Source organism: Trachymyrmex septentrionalis, unplaced genomic scaffold (assembly GCF_001594115.1).
Source record: "Trachymyrmex septentrionalis isolate Tsep2-gDNA-1 unplaced genomic scaffold, Tsep1.0 scaffold330, whole genome shotgun sequence".
Lineage (NCBI taxonomy): Eukaryota > Metazoa > Arthropoda > Insecta > Hymenoptera > Formicidae > Trachymyrmex > Trachymyrmex septentrionalis.
The window spans coordinates 158,480-178,698 of NW_017305495.1; the positions used below are offsets into that span (position 1 = coordinate 158,480).

General features: G+C 26.5%; 2 protein-coding genes across 4 annotated transcripts in view; both read right to left on the reverse strand.

Annotated features, from left to right (window-relative positions):
• LOC108750160 (ATP-binding cassette sub-family G member 4-like) overlaps positions 1 to 4,875 on the reverse strand; it is a 13,032-nt gene extending 8,157 nt beyond the window's left edge. Inside the window, exons 1-3 of the mRNA XM_018489428.1 lie at positions 4,819 to 4,875; positions 4,550 to 4,721; positions 1,720 to 2,036 (exon numbers count right to left, since the gene is read on the reverse strand). Of these exons, the coding sequence (XP_018344930.1) occupies positions 1,720 to 2,036; positions 4,550 to 4,721; positions 4,819 to 4,875 (546 nt within the window). The remainder of the gene's footprint in view (positions 1 to 1,719; positions 2,037 to 4,549; positions 4,722 to 4,818) is intronic.
• A 9,688-nt stretch (positions 4,876 to 14,563) lies between these two features.
• LOC108750186 (ATP-binding cassette sub-family G member 4-like) overlaps positions 14,564 to 20,219 on the reverse strand; it is a 17,343-nt gene continuing 11,687 nt past the window's right edge. For 2 of the 3 annotated variants that reach the window (XM_018489485.1, XM_018489484.1), the window contains 7 exons: positions 19,799 to 19,906; positions 18,596 to 18,741; positions 18,347 to 18,515; positions 17,892 to 17,992; positions 17,591 to 17,746; positions 15,473 to 15,591; positions 14,564 to 15,268 (listed from right to left, as the gene is read on the reverse strand). In XM_018489485.1, the coding sequence (XP_018344987.1) occupies positions 15,043 to 15,268; positions 15,473 to 15,591; positions 17,591 to 17,746; positions 17,892 to 17,992; positions 18,347 to 18,515; positions 18,596 to 18,741; positions 19,799 to 19,906 (1,025 nt within the window). In that variant the 3' untranslated portion in view covers positions 14,564 to 15,042. Of the gene's footprint in view, positions 15,269 to 15,472; positions 15,592 to 17,590; positions 17,747 to 17,891; positions 17,993 to 18,346; positions 18,516 to 18,595; positions 18,742 to 19,798; positions 19,907 to 20,219 lie in introns of those variants that run through there. The other variant, XM_018489486.1, reaches the window with a different exon arrangement.

The window sequence follows — 20,219 nt, forward strand, 5'->3', positions numbered from 1 at the left end:
TATATATATATATATATATATATATACTATTATACTTTTATACTAATATAAAGGATGTATTAAAATTCGAGACTCAAAATATTATCAAGGTTCTAATAAAATAAAATAAGAAAGTTATTTGTAAATTTTTATTTTAAACAATAATTTTTTAGATAATAAAGCTTTAAATATAAACAGTTATAGATTATATTTAGATGGCCGTATGTAGTATTAGTAAGTGCATCTCTCTCTCTCTCTCTCTCTCTCTCTCTCTCTCTCTCTCTCTCTCTCTCTCTCTATCTCTATCTCTCTCTCTCTTTCAACGCTCACTAATACTCACAGGTAATCATCTAAACGTAGTCTGTAATTGACAATATTTAAACCTTATTTCAGAAACTATTGCTTAAAATAAAAATTTACAAATTACGAATTTAGGCAATAAATTAATAAGTATTTTTTATGTAGTGGAAGAAGTTCATTATGACAAGATAGTTATTACGTATACATTCTATAAAGGTGATTTATGTCTCTAAAGAGGGCTAAAAAATAAGCCGAAACATGTAAGCGTGTTATTATATAATAAAGAATTTTGTGTTATATCTGTATATTATTTGCACAACAATTACTGCGTCCGATTCCTATTGTCCTGTCATCTCTAAATTTCTTTTGAATACACTTAAGTTTAAGAGAAATATGCCCAAGCAGAATACAAGTCATTATGATGTCAAAACGATTCCAAAATGATTATTAAAAGTCATTTTTTAATCATTTCCGATTCATTTCAATGTCAGTTAAATAATTTGTTTTATATAATTTGTTGTGTTTCTGTTGAAAACGTTTCAAAATGCTCGAAAGTAAAAATGATAAATGCTAAGTATTAAATGCTAAGTATTATATAAATATTAGTATCCCAGCACACAAGAATGAATTGAAATGAATCGAAATGGATTCAGATTTTCAGAAATATTGATTCACGAATGTTAAAATGAATGCTTTTCAATGCTAAATGCATTTTTATTCAATGTAAAATGTTTGAAAGTGGCTAAACAATTACAAAATATAAATAATAAAGAGCATAACAATGACAACCACAACATTAGATTTTAACGCAAGTCATATATTTAAAATAAATCACAAATAAATAAGTATATTTAGAATTCACAAACAAATAAGTAAATACTTATTTATTTGTGAATTTTAAATATATGACTTGCGTTAACGTCTATAGTGTTGTGGCTGTACGCTTTTTATTATTTACATTTTTATTTATTTATAGAAATTGCATGGAGTATATTTCTGTGTTTTTCAATCTATGAAATTCAAAAAATAATATTATAATATTTTGTGTGCATTATGAATACTGTTTAATTTAAAATTCTGAATAGGAAATGCAGTTTTTTAATTAAATAAAAAAAAAGTTTTTTTTAATAGCCTATCTTCTTAAAATGGGCCATGAATACCATTTAATTTAAAATTGTGAGTAGAAAATTCATTGTTTCATTTAAAAATGAAAATTTTCAATTTATTTCAATCCATTTTCGTTTTCTGGGCGGTTAGTTAGATCACATAATAAAGATTAGCTAAGTTAAGGATCTCATATTTAATTCACTGATTACTAGTGGCATACTTGGCACTGATATCAGTGATTATCCATAGATTTAGAGAGTATCTACAAGGCCATAATGACATCTTGTTCTCTATGAACACGTTTGAAAATTTTCTTATTTATGTTTTACTTACAATTGAACAAATCGCTTCTTTATTCTGATTAATATCAAGTTTCAGTCGAGCCGCTATATAAAGAGTTTCTCTAGTTGTGAGAAACGGTAATAGAGCCAATTGTTGCGGCACGTAGCACACCTGTTTCCGGAATGTCCCTTTATTTCGTTCAACGCCGTTTATGGTAATGGTGCCCTTAATGTCGGTCAATCGTTTGCCTGATATGATTTTCAGCAGAGTGGTCTTTCCCGCACCGGAAGGACCGATTATCACCGTGACTTTCCTCCGTTCGAAGTATCCCGTTACATTATGTAAGATCGTTTTTTCAGTCTCTCTCTCTATAAAATAATATATTTTTCTTTAACTATGCTGAAGCGACATAAAAAACGCGACATACGTCATGAAGTGTTTTTTTTCGTCACAACTAGAAGCAACCGCGACTATCTTCGTCTTCTGGAGATGTTCTTGAAAATGAAGATATAGCTTTAGCCGTGATCGCTTCTGAATCAGTGGATAATGTAAAAATGCATACAATTAGTTCGAAAAATCAATTCGACTCGCAATTCAATAATTACATACATAGTACATACATATAAATTCATGAAATATTACATACATGAAATTATTTAAACATTAAAGATTCAGCTTTGATCGTTATATGGACTTTATTTCTTATTGATTGTGTATTTACATGTACGATAGAATAAGATTCTTATTGTTTATATTACTGAAATAAAGATATTTGTTTTCGTACATGTACTATTGATCGATTATTACGAAGAATATTACAAAGATCTCGATGGTATTAAGCAGAGCTGTCTAAGATCGGAGTCTTTTGGCCTGATATTGATGTGTCAGTGTACCGTTACCGTTCCTACTCCTCACTTCATTGCTGTTTTCCCAGCAAACAAGAATGGATTAAAATGGATTGAAACTTTTTTTTATCCGAATTTATGCGTATTTTAAATAGCGAATACTTTTTTTGGATTTAATTGGATTTAATTGGATTCAATTAGATTCAATTGGATGTAATTGGATTGAAAAACTGCATCTCCTATTCAAAATGTTAAATTAAACAGTATTCTCACAATGTACAGAAAAAGCTAATATTATTTTTAGATTGAAAGGCATAGAGATATGCTCCATGCAATTCCTATAAATGAATAAACATGCATTCAGGATTGAAAAGCATTTAAATATTTTAATATTCGTGAATCAATATTTCTAAAAATCTGAATCCATTTCAATCCATTGTCGTTTATTATAGCGCGCGATGCTCGGTCTTAAGGACGACACTGAAATTGTTAAAAGTGTTTGACCTGTGTCTTTCACTATAGCTGTATTCAGCAGAGTATAACAGTTTTGCAATCGTTTTATTACCTGCTGAGATAAGGTAATTTTTCTAGCTATAAAGTATAATCCAATTAACGCGAAAAAATCTTTTAACAGTTGTAAAATAATCGTTCTGCTGAACGAAGCCTATATTTAAAAGTATTCAATTACTAATATTATAAGATACTATTATTCATATTTTTATTTCAAAGTAATTTTAATAAATTTTCAGCAACATTTCTGACGTATTTCAGAAAAGTTTTAGCAATTTTAATAACTCTTTAGCAATATTTTAAAAAGGTTATAGGTTTTTTTGAATAACCTTTTAGCAATTTTTCTATAAGATTTTAATTGCAAGAATCGCGGACATTTTGCTATTTCAGAACTGTCTCAGAAAATATTGCAGATATGTTTCGCGACTTTTAAATGTTTCATTTTTTATTTAAAATATTTTTGAGAAATATTTCTGGTGCTACACTACAGACTTCTATGTAGAAGTCTTGTGTGAGATACTAACATTTATAATATTAGGTGTAGTAAAAAGTCATCGCGTATTTTTTAGCTCAAAGTTGTATATACAATATCTTCGTCAATAATGAATGAAATTCAAATTTAAAAAAAGGGTTTTAAAGCTTGAAATCTCTACTTTTAAAAGCTTATCACATTTTTTAAGTTTATATGAGTTTGATAATTTTTACATACCAAAAACTACGAGCTGAAAAAGACGAAAAATTTTCTTCTCACTTTGTGGATTTGTAACGTGTCCAAAACAAATTTGAGAAAATTTTCGATTACATATCGTGAAAGCTTGATACTTTCCCTACAAAATCGTTTTTTTTAAATATTCCTACGACTTTTGATTACTGAGTTATCGCGGATTAAATAAAAGAATTATTTTGACTTTAATTGCTCATAACTCCATTAAAAATGGTCGTATCGTATAATTTAAAAAAGAGATTTTTAAAGCTGAATTTACTCTATCAAGATATATTTATATTGTTGGTAAGAAAGTAATTGCGGTTTTTACTGATAGATGTCTTTTAAAAAAACGCGATGACTTTTTACTACACCTAATATCTAAGTGAATGTACAGTGCATTAATTCACTGAGTCATAATAGCGGCCCGACTTATCGAAAATAAGAACATGCAGTACTAAAAAGTTGATAAATATTCTGAAAAAATTCTTAGAGTTCTATGAGAAGAAAGTAAATGATTTTTGTCTCTTGCAGTTTTTCTGTAAAGTTAGTAGTAGTATTTGAATAAAAAATAAACGTCGATAAGTCGGGCCGCTACTATGACCTAGCGAATTAATACTCTGCAATATACATTCGTGACGTCATCGACGGACGCTTTTAGTACGCAAAATGTAACTACTATATTTACAACATGTACCGTGACACATATATATCAACGATATATGACGATATACGTCAACATTCCGATCTAAAAAAAAATTTGTCAGATTACCGAGAACGCAAAAAAAAATTCGACTTTTGTAGAGATGACAAATAAACTTGCTTTTATGGTTATGATGAACTGAATAACAAAGATCATTGAATTCGATGCACATTTGGGCGTTCCGCGATTTCTCGAGTTCCAGCAACTTTTCCGATTCCTCCATATGGATCTTGCAATCGTTATCCACTATTCTTGCAACGTTATTTTTATAGTTTGTTTTCGCCATTTTTTTCTAGACACTTCATAAAATTAACTTCGTCAATTCATTAATTAAAGAACTGATATTTATAGTACAAGATAGCACAAGTGCATGAATAATCATTAAGTACTTTAGTTACGTATATGACGGACTGTGCATTGAACTCCGATTTTATGACTGATCTCATATCTCGTGCTGCTGATTATAAGTGCAAGCAGCGACGTATCTAGGAGGAGAAGTTAAACGGCTCCCACCGCGAGCATAAATTTAAGGGAAGGGGAAAGAAAAAAAATATCATCTTAGAAATCTATCTCTAATTATCATCTGTGTAAAGCCTTATTATCAATCAAAAATGATTTTATAGTTTAATGTATATGCCATGTAGTAAATTAATTCTTTTTAGCCAAAGAGAAAAAAGTGAAATTGTAACTTCTTTATAAACATAAATTTATAAATATCTAATAAAATATTGTTTTAACACATTGTATATCCAAATATTTTTTTTGTCTTACATCTTCATACTATGTAATCTACATGATGTAACTTTTTCAAAATTAAAATGGATAGAAAAAATATAAAAAGATAAAAAATTACTCAAGTCATAAAAAATATGATGGTATTTTTAGCACAACAACCTAAGTTTTAGTCATGTTTAATACTAATTTAAGTTTCTCTTAATAAAAAAAAATCATTATAAAATTATCTTTAAAAAAAATAATAAAGATACTAAATTTCTTGAAAAGTAACTGCAGCTACTTTTAAAAAATAAATCTCGAATGGTACGTTTCTTTGTATTTTCATTTTTCATATTCCAATCCAAGTAGTAATATATAACTTTAATTCTCCTTAAAAAAATAATATCACAAAATTGCACTAATTAAAATCAAATTTATACCCGTTATACTATTCAACTGAGCCTAAGTGGTATGCATTTACGAATTTCCATTTAAGAATAATATATTTTATTTTGACCTAAGTAATATGTTGTATTTTTTTGTTTTAACTTAACATTCCAAAATATTGCACATAAAAAACTAGAACTGTTACACTAAATATACAGAGTGTTATGAGATATATTGCCAGTATTGAAAATTTATGGTTACGTAAAGGTTTTCAGTGCTGGTATAGATCGGGTCACAAAATATTAATTTTAATAATAGAAGGTAGGTCCCAGCTATAAAAAAGCAACTCTGATATTTATGAACTCAGCAACTTTGGGTACATACAGCGCATGAGCAAGAGCTATTCATTGTTCTTGCATTGTCGGAAAGGTTACTTTTAGTCGCCATGTAGACGCTACTGTATAGCAGAAGCAAAAACGGAGCTCTTATACAAATGTCGACTTCAATTCCACAAACGATAGCATCTTTTGCTATAGTCTCTGTACATCGATTGAATAAAACCTTTCCGTTAATGCGGAAGAGTTAATAATAGCTCCCGTTTGTGCGTTGCTTCTCCAATATCGCTGATTTATAAATGTTAAAATTTCTTTTACATACACTAGCACTTTCTCTCATTAGAATTTTGCATATGTTACAAATTTTTCTTTTATTATACAAAGAAGTACTACCATTTAAGTTGAAATAGAATTATTCTGGAGTAAGAATTCGAGAATACGTATTATTTAGTATTATTTTATACGTATTATAAAAAAACATTACAACTCAAACAGGATACTTTATTTTATACACTTTATTTTAATTGGTGTAATTTTGTGATATAATTATTTTTTCGGAAAATTAAAGTTATCTTTGGGTTAAAATAAAAAGAATGAATAGGAATACAATAATATCACTGAGATTTATATTTTTAAAGTAATTGTACAACAATTGTTTTGTGAACATATACTCGAATTTAAAATAAAATTAATGTACATTTGAAATTTAGTCAAAGTAAGATAGAAAGTTTAGTGTAGCAACAAAGAATAGATTTAGATATGATTTTTTAATGCCTCGTATATGTATGATTCATTATAGAATTTAAATGCTTGTCAGTGATTTATGTTACTAAATAAAAATTTATAGTACTAAAAATTTATAAAACGTATATTAAAAATATTTTAAATTAATAAAAATATTTACACGATTTAATCTGAATTCTAATTACTGACTTCTTGTAAATTAAAAAATTTTATTATTATTTTATTATTGTATTTTCCATATAATAATAATTAATATTTAAATTTGGATAACATAACATATTTTTTTGCAAAACGTGTTCGTGTTAAAATAAAATTATATAAAAGATTAGTTAATATAATTGCGAATGTTATACTTGTTTGGGGTAATATCAAATCACGTTATCAGAAATATCCAAATTATATTAGAGACAACCTGAAAATAACGTCCATAGAAGTTTTTATTATTTTTGTTCAAGTAAACTGTGCGTTTTAATCTTAAATTTTATAAAAATTTAAATTTTATTAATAGCATAAATTAATTTAACTGCTACATTTATATATTTTTCAATATTTTCCTGCTAACTTTACTTGCTATCAAGGACAAAATAATTGTTTTTTTAGAAAAAGGAAATAGTTCTTTATCAGATTCTTTGTAAAAGAAAATGATGAAGTAAAAAAAAAAATTTAACGCCGCATTGGAAATTTTTAATATAAACTATAGATAACAAATTACAAAAGTAAGATTCCTTATGACAATAATAATTAAATAATGAGTAAAGTATGAGCAATTAGGAATAGGCGCTGTAAGTGGTGCACTTAAATGACTAAAATCATTATAGTCTTATGATATATTTCTACAATTCAATGATGAATACGTTTCGGCTAAATAAATACGTTTCAGCTAAAAATTCTAGCCTTCTCAGCGAATATTTCAAGAATTGTGTTTTATTTACTGATACGTGCGTAGATTCTGTTGACTAATCCCTCATAAATTTTCTTATGGCCAGTTGGTGAGCTCTCAACAAATTAAGACCTTGAATGTAATATTAGCTATTTACAGTGTTAATTCCTAATTATTCAATTTACTCATTAATTAAATAGATGCAAAATTGTTATTTCTATGTATTGCAAAATTATAATAACGGTAAATCAAGAAATATTTTAAGATTTCTTATAATAATAATAATTAAATGATAAATAAAATTAGGCAATTAGGAATCGGCGCTGTAAGTAGTGCGCAGTGATTAAATTAGTTTTTAGTCCAAATAATATATTTTAATAATTAAATGATGTACATTTCCGCGAATACCTTTTTATAAATTATATTTTAAAAGAATGGCAATAATTTAAAAACAGATGTGGGACTATTGAATCGTTGTTATCATTGTTTTCTGACTGATCATTGATTATTCACATCAAATGACAAACAAATTTGACTTTAGTCGTTTAATTTTCATTTCAATGTGAGACTTGCAACCATCGTTGCTTTAATTTTATTTTATTGACGTTTTCTAATTTTATTTTATCGACGTATTATAATAAACTCCAATTTTTATATTATATACACGTTCAAATGCTAATTACTTATGGATTATTGTTACATCTTTGTGCGTTGACTCATGAGGTAACTCTTTACATCAATTTATTTTCCATTTTTTATTATTTAACGTATTATAACTAATTTTATATTTAAAGTCATAATTTCTTGAGATTATCCAGCTAATCAATCGGCCATGGAAAAATGTATGAAGATTAGCAAATGGTATCCACGTACAGTAATCAGTCAATAAAACACAACTCTTGAAATATTCGCTGAGAAGGCTAGAATTTATCCGAAACGTACATTATTGAATTGTAGAAATAACAATAATCCACAAGTAATTGTTTTTCTCTTTTTAATTGTTTTTTTTTGGTAACAGAGTAGTGTTCAGCATATAGTAATAGTGGACAAGCTTTTTTGCTTTATTCAAATTAAAGTATTCTGATAATTAATTTTGCGATTATTTTTTCAATTCTATTAGTTTATCACTTTCTTATTCGATTAGCGTTCTCAACATAGATTTTAGTATTATGCGCTATTGGTGGCTTCATTTGTTTAATTAGCGATTGTTTTTCCTATATTAAACTATTTAGTTTTGCAACAATTTAGAGCTGTTTGACACATTCTACAATATTAGTTGTGTACTATTTTTTATAATTCAGTTTCATTGTTTAATTGCATTATGAACAATCGTTGAGAGAGAGAGAGAGGTGTAACACAGAAGGTCTAACGCAGGAAGAAGAAGAAGAAGCACAGAATGTAAGAAGTAGCTTCTTCCTAACATTTAAGAAGTAGCTTCTTCCCCACATTTTTTAAATGTCCTGAGTTCTCTAAATTAACTTTAAACTACTAAGTTTCATCGTTCAATTTTTTATAAGCTACATTATTACTTGCATACTTTGTCAAAATAAAAGGTACTGATTAATACGGAGCTCGATTTCAATGCAATGGCAAAAGGATAAAATAACCGTTTTGACATATTTTATGCACTATATATGCGAATAGTTTTTGAAAAAGTATGATGGCTCATTGATAACGAGGTGAAATGAAGCAGAATTGTAGCTATGCGTGATATTCTATATGAATCTGCGATGAAAGAGTGCCTCATTCTCAGCACCTAATTGCTTGAACAACAAACGGTTCTAGTGGGTTGTGAGTTCCATCCAGAGGAATAAGCACATACGAGTAAAATAGCACAGTTTAAAGTGATTTTGACGTGGTCCAAAAAACACTCTTCCTTTGTGTTTAATTTAGAATCGATTCCAGAGATAAATGAAGATAAAAAGAAAAGTTAAAGGTAGCTTCGATCAAACTTTGATTAACTTAATCAATGATTAACTCTGCCGGTAGAATCGCTTTAAGATAAAATCTTTAATATACAATTTATTATTTATTCTTAATCTTTTTTTCAGTACATTGCTAAACATAATTTCAATACATATTAAACATAATTCAATTAATTAATTTAATAGCTTTATTTGTATTATTTAATAAAATAGTGCTGATTAAATTAATCAAAGTTTGTTAAAGTGACTCTAAATTATTGGTTACGCAATATGTACAAGTATGTTATAGATACAATTGTGTTTACAAAATTTAGAACTTTATAACTTTTCAGATTTTTTTGTACTTTGTCTAATCTATATTAACAAAAATAAAATTATTTTTAAATAAAAAATAAAAAGGGAAATGATAAAGGAATACTTCATCTTCCTATACCAATTCAATTCTTTTATTTATTCTAGCACCTGTATTTATCTTCAATATACGTACGCGTACGTATTCATTACATGGCATACATATGCACATAATTACCTAGTGCAAGTTTGAAGAGATATGTCATGATTTCTTATGCACCGGAAATAACATTGGTCCGTACACGTATATCATATAATTAAGTTAAATCGACTATGCAATTGTCTTGTTTATGAAGAGATAAATAATTTTTAGTTACCAATGTTGTACACAGAATTTTGTGCACGGAAAATACGCTATAAATTAATTATTAAATAATTGTACAGATTTTAGAGTAAAGATATTTATATTATTCAAATTATACCCATGTGTGTACAAATGCACTATAAAACAAAAAACTTACATACAGGCCGGTATCCTATTTTAAAAAGTCCACTTAAATATCTCAGAAATACTGCGTTATGTCGAAAAATGTTTCAGATAACAAATGTTATTAAAGTCATGACTTGAACAGAATTTGAGAGATCGTTGGGTAATGATAATGCTGGCATTACTGTAACTTTAAGCTGTTACTTTAATAAATCGAAAAGTATAATTAATGAAAAATTTGATTATAATCTTTGTAATAGAGAATGTGTGAATTGAAATGGATACAGATTTTTAGAAATACGCATTCATGAATCCTTTTCAATCCGTAATACATTTTTATTCATTTATAGAAATTGATGCACATTTCTCTAAAACCTTTCAGTCTAAAATATATCATCTTTTTCTGTGCGTGAATACTGCTCAATTCAAAATCTGAATAGAAAATGTAGTTTTTCAATTCAATTGTATCTAGCTGAATTTAATTGGAACCTATTGAAACCAATTAAATTTGAATTGAAGTCAATTAAATTCAATTGGATCCAAAAAAAGTTATCGCTATTTAAAACATGCATTTGGATAAACAAAATTTTAATCCATTTTAATCCATTTTCGTTTACTGGAGTGTTTTAAGAAGTAAGCCATGAGAATATGCAAAAAAAAATGGGGAGTCTCGTTTAAAAAAATTCAAAGTGACATTGTCTTAACTTTGACAATGTCACTCAAAATCAAACCTATTTTATAATCCCCTTGAAGTTACAAAACTTTTGTCTAACACATTTTTTGATTTAACGCAATGTTTCTGAGATATTTGAAAGGATTCTTTAAGATAGAACATCCTGTATGATCAGAAATATAAAATTATTGATATACCTCGTGATATTAATAGAATTTAGTCTAATTATTATCATTATTATACATATATACCAATATATTATCTTTGGAATTTTAGACACATACAAATCAGTTTTAAATTGTCAATTTTTAAATGTAGAATAAAACAGGTTAGTCAGGCACAGGTTGGGCCTTGGGTTACATATTATACAAATATTTTATAATCAGTAGTCAAAAGACGTATTAACATGTATTAACACGTCTATATTTGCATAAGATAGTATGAAGATGGAGACTACCGCATTGAATGCTAAATATATCCTTGGCCGTTAATGGACGAACATGTATGCTTTTTCATTTTTAATTAATACATCAAAAAGTAAAATTATTAGGTGAGTGTTCTTTCCAGTCTACGTGATAATTAAAGTGATAAATATTGAGTAAATGTCTCATAAATTGTCATTGTTTTTTCAAATTCAAAATTTTCCAAGTTAATATATTTGACAAAATATCAATACCATTCGAAAGAAAATCTTTTTCTGCTCTACACATTTGTTTCTATCAATTGCTTTCATATTTTAATTCTAATAAATTTGTAGACTTAAAAATGAAATGCTAAATCGACAAAAAACTTCTGCTTGTGCGGCAAATATCGCAAGTGGCTTTGGTAGCCTTGATTGAAAGCGAAGAGTAGAAAGTGCTTTTCGATGTCGATTTCATTATCACTTCTGACTGGAATGCAAATACAGTTTACAAAATTTTAAAAGCAAACATTGAGAATTAATTGTTGATGGCAAAATGATGGCATGTGATGAGTTCGCATGTGATGAGTTCGCATTTTGTTACAATTTCGTGCTGGCAATAATGATAAATTGATGGCACGTATATTTTACATGCCATCAAAATACTATCAACAAATTTAGAAGTCACGCAAGTAGCAACATTTCACGCATAATAGCCATAAGAGCCAACACTGGTTGTAAGTGTGTAAATACATATACTTTATTATAAAAGATAAATATACGTTTCGATCCTAATTTGGATCCTTTTCAGTATAAACTTAATATTCGCGAAATATTCGAAAATAACATAATCATGAAAATCATCAAGAATATCGAAGTAAAAGTCATGAAGAATATCGATGTAAAAGAGTTAATACGTATAGTCAAATGTTAACTAGTTCTCACTTGTTAATAGTTGTTCATTAAATTTTAATAAAATGAACAATGAGGTTAATAACAATATCTGCGAGCATATGATCATTAAACTGTCAGATTTAAACACTGTTGTCTAATAATAGACGATGTTAACAGTGAGAATATTATATATGCGTAATGGATGAATGACATTAGCATATTATTATTAGAATAGAAACACAGCGATAACTCGCAAATCTTCTAGTCTCTTTTTATAATTTTTTTTTGTTTTATAGTATGCGCACATATTACAAGTAAAAGATAAACAAAATTTGTGACCTAGAAACAAATATAGATAGCTTGTATCTATATTTAATATAGTTTATATTTTTTAAATGTTACAATAATACATAACATTAATAATATATTTCATTCGTACTTTATCTCAGAGAGCTTTCTGCGAATGTTCTCAGGATATTAATGCGTTTTTTAGAACATCTCTTAAACTTCTGTACTATATATAGAATGTGTTTTTAATAATATATGTGATCTTATTAAACAATTATCTTTATATTAAGAAATTATTTGAACGTTCACGGAAAGAAGAAGAAATCATGGAATTCAAAGAAGAGAATAACATAAGTTGTTTATTGTACATTAATTTTCTATATCTCAAATATAATTGTAAATACCACTTAATTGGAGAATTGCATGTGTATTTATTTCTATTTTTAAAATAAATTTATAAATTTTGTTTTCAATATGATCACACAAACTTTCTGTTCTCTATATTTTTAAACTTAGGATATTTATTATTTCGTTTATGTAAGAAAATAAATTAAATAGAAATTCTGAACTATCTAATCAACATTCTCATTAACATAACTTTGCAAAATTAATGCATTGATTATTCATTTGTGTGTATCCTAAGATATGTTAATTTATTAAATTATTATTATATTATATTTATTTTATTATAAAATACAATCCTTACATACTATCATCATAATCAACAATAAAAAATAAATCTTATTATGTTATTATCATTATTAAGCATTCTATGTATATATAGATATAAACAATTTATACAACTTTTTACATTCTCAATCCGATCATTTTCCTTAAAATTTTGTACCCAGTGTTGCAGAGAGAATTTTCTCAATAGGTAATTTTTTGTTTGAGACATACCTTAAAAATAGTTTCTCGAGATGAATATCCATACAACACACGTTTTTTAGATATACCTATCCTCAAAAGGCCTGGTTATGTCTTGATATCTTGAACGTCTGAAGGGCGTTCTGCTTATAGCGTAGTTGCGGTAGGACATCTATAAGACATCTGAGAGACATTTGGAATTAGATCACAAAATTCAATATTACAAATATGTTTAATAAATTTCTGACATACATTATGAACGTACACTTGAAATTCGAGCTTTAATGATCTTTACATTAAATAAGACATTTTGAAGATGTCCTAAGGACATCAATTAAATATCTAGAGAACATCTATTGTATGTCCCGGGAATATCCATTATATATGTCCATATAAGCGTTGAATATTATTGTTATCACCATCATTGATATCATCATTGATATCAATGATGGTGTTACTATTATTCAGGATTGAGTAGTGTTTAGTTAAAAAGATAAAAGTTAAGTTAAAGAGTTAAAAAGTTAATTAATTTTAACTTAACTTAGTTACATTTTAGACTCTTAACTTTTTAACTTAATTTAGTTACATTTTATCGGTAACTATTAACTTTTAAATTGATTTTTTTAAGTCAATCCTCAGATACAATGCGAGAGGCTAATGAGTATATAATTTAGTAATTTTATATTGTATAATCGTTACTTGTGAACAAAAATAACCAGATTCTTTAATAAATATGTTGTGAAAAAGGAAAAATACGAATAATTACGTAAAGTGGTCAAACTTTTTCTTTTTTTTTTTTTTGGTTGTTTGTTCGTATCAAATTTAACTTTTAATTTTTTAATTATTTTTTTTATTAACTTAACTTTTAATTCAATTAATTTCATTATAAATTAACTTGTATTTTAATTAAGTTAAATTTTCAAGACTGTTAACTTTAACTTAACTTAGTTAAAAGAAAGTTAATTTACTCAACCCTGCTATTATTGTCATTATTGAATCGCCAATATAGAGATATGTTGACATACAATCATAATAACAGTATAAAATATGTATATAACATTAACAAATAATTAATTAATTTTATTTTTATTATAATTACATAATCATGATCATTATATTAATACTAAATAATAATCAATTAATACAATTGCATTTTATTAAAATACAATTTCTTAATTTAAGCAATAATAATAATAAAAACTACTACTTGTAAAAAAATCTGTGTAAATTTTTTGACCATACACGCGGTTCCAAACTTGTTTAGTAAAAAATGATATTCTATGTAAAAATCGTAAATTAGTATTACTGTTTCAATGCTGTTTTTACTCATACTACAAAAAAGCGTTATTCGAAAATATTAATACTATTTTTACTGACAAATATCATTTTCTACTAAACAAATTTATAATCGCGCAGTTAGCAATACTCAGAGAATGATAATGGAATCGACATCGATTCGATATTCATTCCATTATCATTTCTCTTTAGAATATGTTCAAATAACGTCCATAAAAAATCCATTTTACGTCTTATCGAGACATCGTAACAACGTCCACTGGACGTCTAAAGCGGTACATTATACGTCCGAAGACGTCTGCCAGACGTCATCAGGGAATCTTTGATCTGGACGTCGAACTTCTGAACGAGATGTCCTATGGACGTCTAAAAGATATGCTGTGTGGATACTAATTTTAATAAACAATTTATTAATATTAATTTTATTAATCGTCACTTTTTTGTATAATAAATTTTCCAAAGAAGTACTGCATAAGTGATTGCGTGAAAAAAGAATATCCAAAAAGCAAGTATTATCACAGTTACATAGAATGGAACTGTTGGCATGCCTATCATCGAGAGAATTTTGTTTGGCGAACGCAAGTAACAGTAGATTTCCAAACACGTCAGATTCGGTCGATCAAGATAGATCGCTTGCATTACTCCTTCAAACGCGTATCTGCAATAAAATTTTCGTTTAAAACTGAAAATATTTAGTAAATTGGAATTAAATAAAAGCGTATCTCCATGGAAAAAGAAATAATTCTTAATAAATATCCATAATAAATTAAAAATATTGTTTGATGAAAAACATCAGATTTACAGTAATAAATTTAAATCCTAAAAGCTTTTAATTAATAGTCATTGTAATATTAAATTGTACCTGAAAAAGCTCACATAGCCTAAAGGCTGCAAGTATATCGACATTTCTCCTAATTTTGAAAAGAATCCAGCAAATAGCAATAATGGTATACCAATCGCCGGTATTAAAAATATGCCTAACTGAAAAGAAGTTATACTCAGTTATCTAACATTTTCATATTAAATATCCAGAAAATGATGTATACAAAATGTGGATATAAGACGTTTTAAAGGTGCCTTTAAGACGTTTTTAAGATGTTTATGCCCGAATTTTGAACACATTGTTTTCTGAGTAGAAATCAAATTAAAGTTTGAATAGTACATGCTCATTAGTAAACTGGAAAATTTCTTATTAGAAATAAATCATCTGAGAAAAATATAATTTACTAATAATTTATTAACTTTACTATTTAATTACTATTATAATTATATCTCAGATAGCAAATATGCACGTTATTTTAATATTAAATACTAATGATAAAGACATGTATGTACTAACAACGTCAAAAGACCAAAAAATGACAATTTTATATGAGGTAAGATATTTTAACATCTTACTAAAGCTTATTTGTATATTATTGTGGGGTTTTACATTTTACATTGATATTCAAACCTAAAAATAAGTTTTTCTTTTAAATCATTATTATTTTTGTTTGTTCATATTTACTGTTTTATTATAGGGTAACTCCGGTATATACGCCGCACTTATCAAAAACTTAATTTATTAAGTATTATTTACTATGTTTATAGTAAACGAACTATATTAGTAAAAATTTTGTACTGTCTACTACTATGAAAAAAATCCGAAATATTGATTAAAGATAAACTTTTTGAAATCCTTGCATTTTTGCCGTATATCTCATAGGGATGGAATATATGGCTACTTATAGGGGAAAAGGGGGGTATGTTAAATAAATATATACATATACACTAGACGGTATCATGTCTAAAATTGAAAAATAGAACGTCTCATTTATATTCTGATTTTGAACATGCATCCCGATAAAAAATTTTTCATTCATGAATATGTATAAATATGTATAAATATACATAAATATGTATAATCATATATGTATGAAATATGTCCATACATGGTCATACATTCTTCTTTCTTTTGTAAAATTACTTTTTATTATAATAGAAATAATAGTAATGTGAAAACATAATTAAATGGATAATTTTTACAGTATTAGTTTTAGGAAAAATCAAATTTAAAGAAATGTAAAAAATTACTTACATATAATTATATAATATATAATTATATAATATATAATATATAATATATAAGATTATGTATAATTGTGAGCAATTTTTTTTGTATTTTTCCAGACTTGTTTTTTTCTAAAACGAACAATGCAAAAATTATTCCTTTAATTATTTTTAATGTTTTCACATTACATTATTATTTTTATTATACTAAAAAGTAATTTTACAAAAGAAAAAGGGATGTATGAATAAGTATGGACATATTTCATGTATGTATGATGATTATACATGTTTATGAATATTTATGTATGTTAATACATATTTATACATATTCATGCACGAAGAATTTTTTATTGGAATGCTGTTTGGAATGTTATTGTATTTAATATACTGGTTCTTTTTAGTCGTACTCTCTTTAAATAAATAACAGAAGCACAAAGAAGTAACAAAAAACATGCTATTCTATACGTGAAAAATCAGTGAAAACTGTAATTTTTATCATTTACGAAAAAAAAGTATTCATAACTTTATTAATAATTATGTTTATCTTTTGACAACATTTATTGACAACATTTGAATTATCATATTTCCATTAACGTTTAAGTGTTCATCGTAAAAGTGTTAGTCTTGTATGATCACATATTTTAAGTATCATTATATTGTTATTTTTGTCGCGAATATGACGCCAAAATCTGTGATATTAAATCATTATTTTTATAATCTTAGGAATATCGATTTATCAATACTCGTCAATGAACAATCAAAATTTAATATCGAAGTGACATGTGTTTGCTACCTAGACTTTTCCGATGTAATATATTGTATTATAATATGTAATATTAAATTGTTATGACCTTTGTCTTGCTTTGAAACATAAAAGTTACGTAATGTAAAAATTAATTAAAATGTGATAGAAGATACACCGTTGAAATACCTCAGTGCCAAATATTATGCCTGAAAATACCCCGACTGTTTGTCCAAGCATTGTAATTAACAGGGAAATTCCCCACATCCGTAGAATTCTATCATATTCCATTGGCTGTCCTGTTATACAATATGATATAAGCATGAAGGATGAGGCGCAAAATATCTAAAAAATAAACCAATCTTTAATTGACTTAAAAAGCCACAATAACATATTTATATAGTTATAATCTAATTATAATCTTTAGTCATAACTTCATACCTGAAAAAAATAATTAATAATAAAGTTATAGTGCTGCATTTAAACATACTTGCATTAAAAGATCCGATATTATTTTTACACTGTAGTAGGATCTTAAAGAGTACCAATTGTTTAAATGTTCTTGTAAAAATACTGTTGCTTCAATGGGAACTACAATCAGATGCATTTAACTTAATATAATTTATGAAATTCATAAAATGCGTTTATAATAATTATAAACACGATAAATTGTGGAAATATTATCGAAGAGATTTATTAACTTTGTAAAAGTATCAAAAAGATATATTGTAGTATTATATCAATAATTTAATTATTTGTCAACAAGAGATGCAGTTTAATTGGCATTACAAATGTTTCGATTGATTGATTAATCAGAAAAAATTTTACTAACCAATAAATGTTTCGAAATATTCATAGCATCAAGTAGACTATAATTTATATCATGTAAATTATACAGCGTTTATATGTACGTTCATATGTAAAAGAAGAACATATATCACTTACACATTTGCACTGTCAATATGGCATTTGTAAAGAATAAAAATAATAGACAGAAAAATAAGTAAGCGATGTTGCTGGTAACTTTTTCCGCGTCATCACCGAAATTATAGAAAACTGTCCCTAGTAATAATGCGACCATGATGTGTGTCGCAAATCTTAGTTTTGTTAAGATCTGAAAGATTAATCAAAATGATAACATTTTAATTTGTCAAGCAAATTGTTTGAATATTACTTTCGAAACTTTTTACTCACTCTATCTCGCTTGATGTAAATTAAAGCTCGTAAAAATAAAATCTTTTGCTGTTGCCATGTTGACTTCTTTTGTGTTATGCTATTTATAGATGTGTCTGTATCTTTTGTTCCACATTTCTGTTCGAAATTAATCGATAAATCCAATTCTATAAAAAAATTAATTAAATAATTAGTATTAGTTAATTTAATTTAATAATAATAGTTATTGAATGACATTATAAATTTTAAAACGCTATGTATTTAAGTTTAACATGCATGGAGAAAAATAATTTTGCTGTTATAGCAAACCTGTTATTGCTGCTGTATATTTGTAATGGCGATAAAATTTAGTTGATACAACCAGTTTTAGAAATTATTTGTTGTTAGAGTAGAATTTTGTTGGTAAAATAAAAAAAATTTGCTGTGTTTATTTGTCTTTAGAATCAAAGTTAATTTACTGTTAAAACAAAATAATGTGTTCTCAGCATATTTTTTTACTATTGTTCTTAGCAATATTTTTTACTATTATACTTATACAATACAAAATACTACTGCTCATTCAAATCCATTATGACAGCAAAAGAAATTTGTTATTGTAATCGATTTGTGTTATTACAGTAAAACTTGATTTGTTAGGATGCGCCTTCTATCCTGTTCTATTCTATTATTCTTAATACATCTCTCGATCATATTTTATTGCCTAAAGAGATGGATTAAATAGATGTATTAATTTTAAAATAATTTCTTTAGGCATTCTCCAAGTTCTCCAGCAGATTTCGTATATTTTTTTAGAAAAATTGTTTTATTCATACAATTAAAATATGTATTAATTTAATAAACATATCTTACTACAATAGCAAATTTGATTGGCTTGTGTGGTTCAAATAAATTATTTGTAGAACAAATTTATCTTGTTAGTTTTCCAAATGTACTTTGCTTTTGTAGCAAATTGTATTGGTAATGCAACAAAAAAGATTAGTTGATTAAACAAAAATTCATTTATTTTTACAGCAAAATAATTTGTAGTTTTAGCTTAATTATATCCAGCAAATAGCAATCAGTAATTTTAACAAATTTCTTTGCTCCACATATGTAATAACTGATAGATTTTACAGTAGCATAAAATCTGTTATGCCAGCAAATTATTTTTCTCCGTGTGGACGAGATCATTAATCACAAAATTTTCAGTACATAACAGTAATTGTTATAAAATAAATATGTTACCCTTTTCATTATGTTTATTGCGTAACTTAAATTTTACGTATTCGTCACAACAGATCTTGTATAGATTCTTCACATCTCCACCCCTTTGTTCTGTTACTACCTCAAGCACTGTAATTAGAACATGATTAATTGTTTTTTCGCTTTTTTAATTATTAGATTTTTAAAGTATTTTAATTTTTGAAGTGTAGAATAAAGAATTCGACAACTATTTAAAAATATATTTATTATAATTTAAATATATATAACACATATATTATAGCACAGATCAAGGGATGTTTTACAAAACGTTCTGAAAACATCCCAACGTTTTGAGAATGTTCTTAAGAAAATCTCTGGGATAAAGTTTGCTGTATAGATAGGACTGAATAGATTTTTGAATAATACACACTTTTTACGGAAAACTGGATCAAATATTTTATTA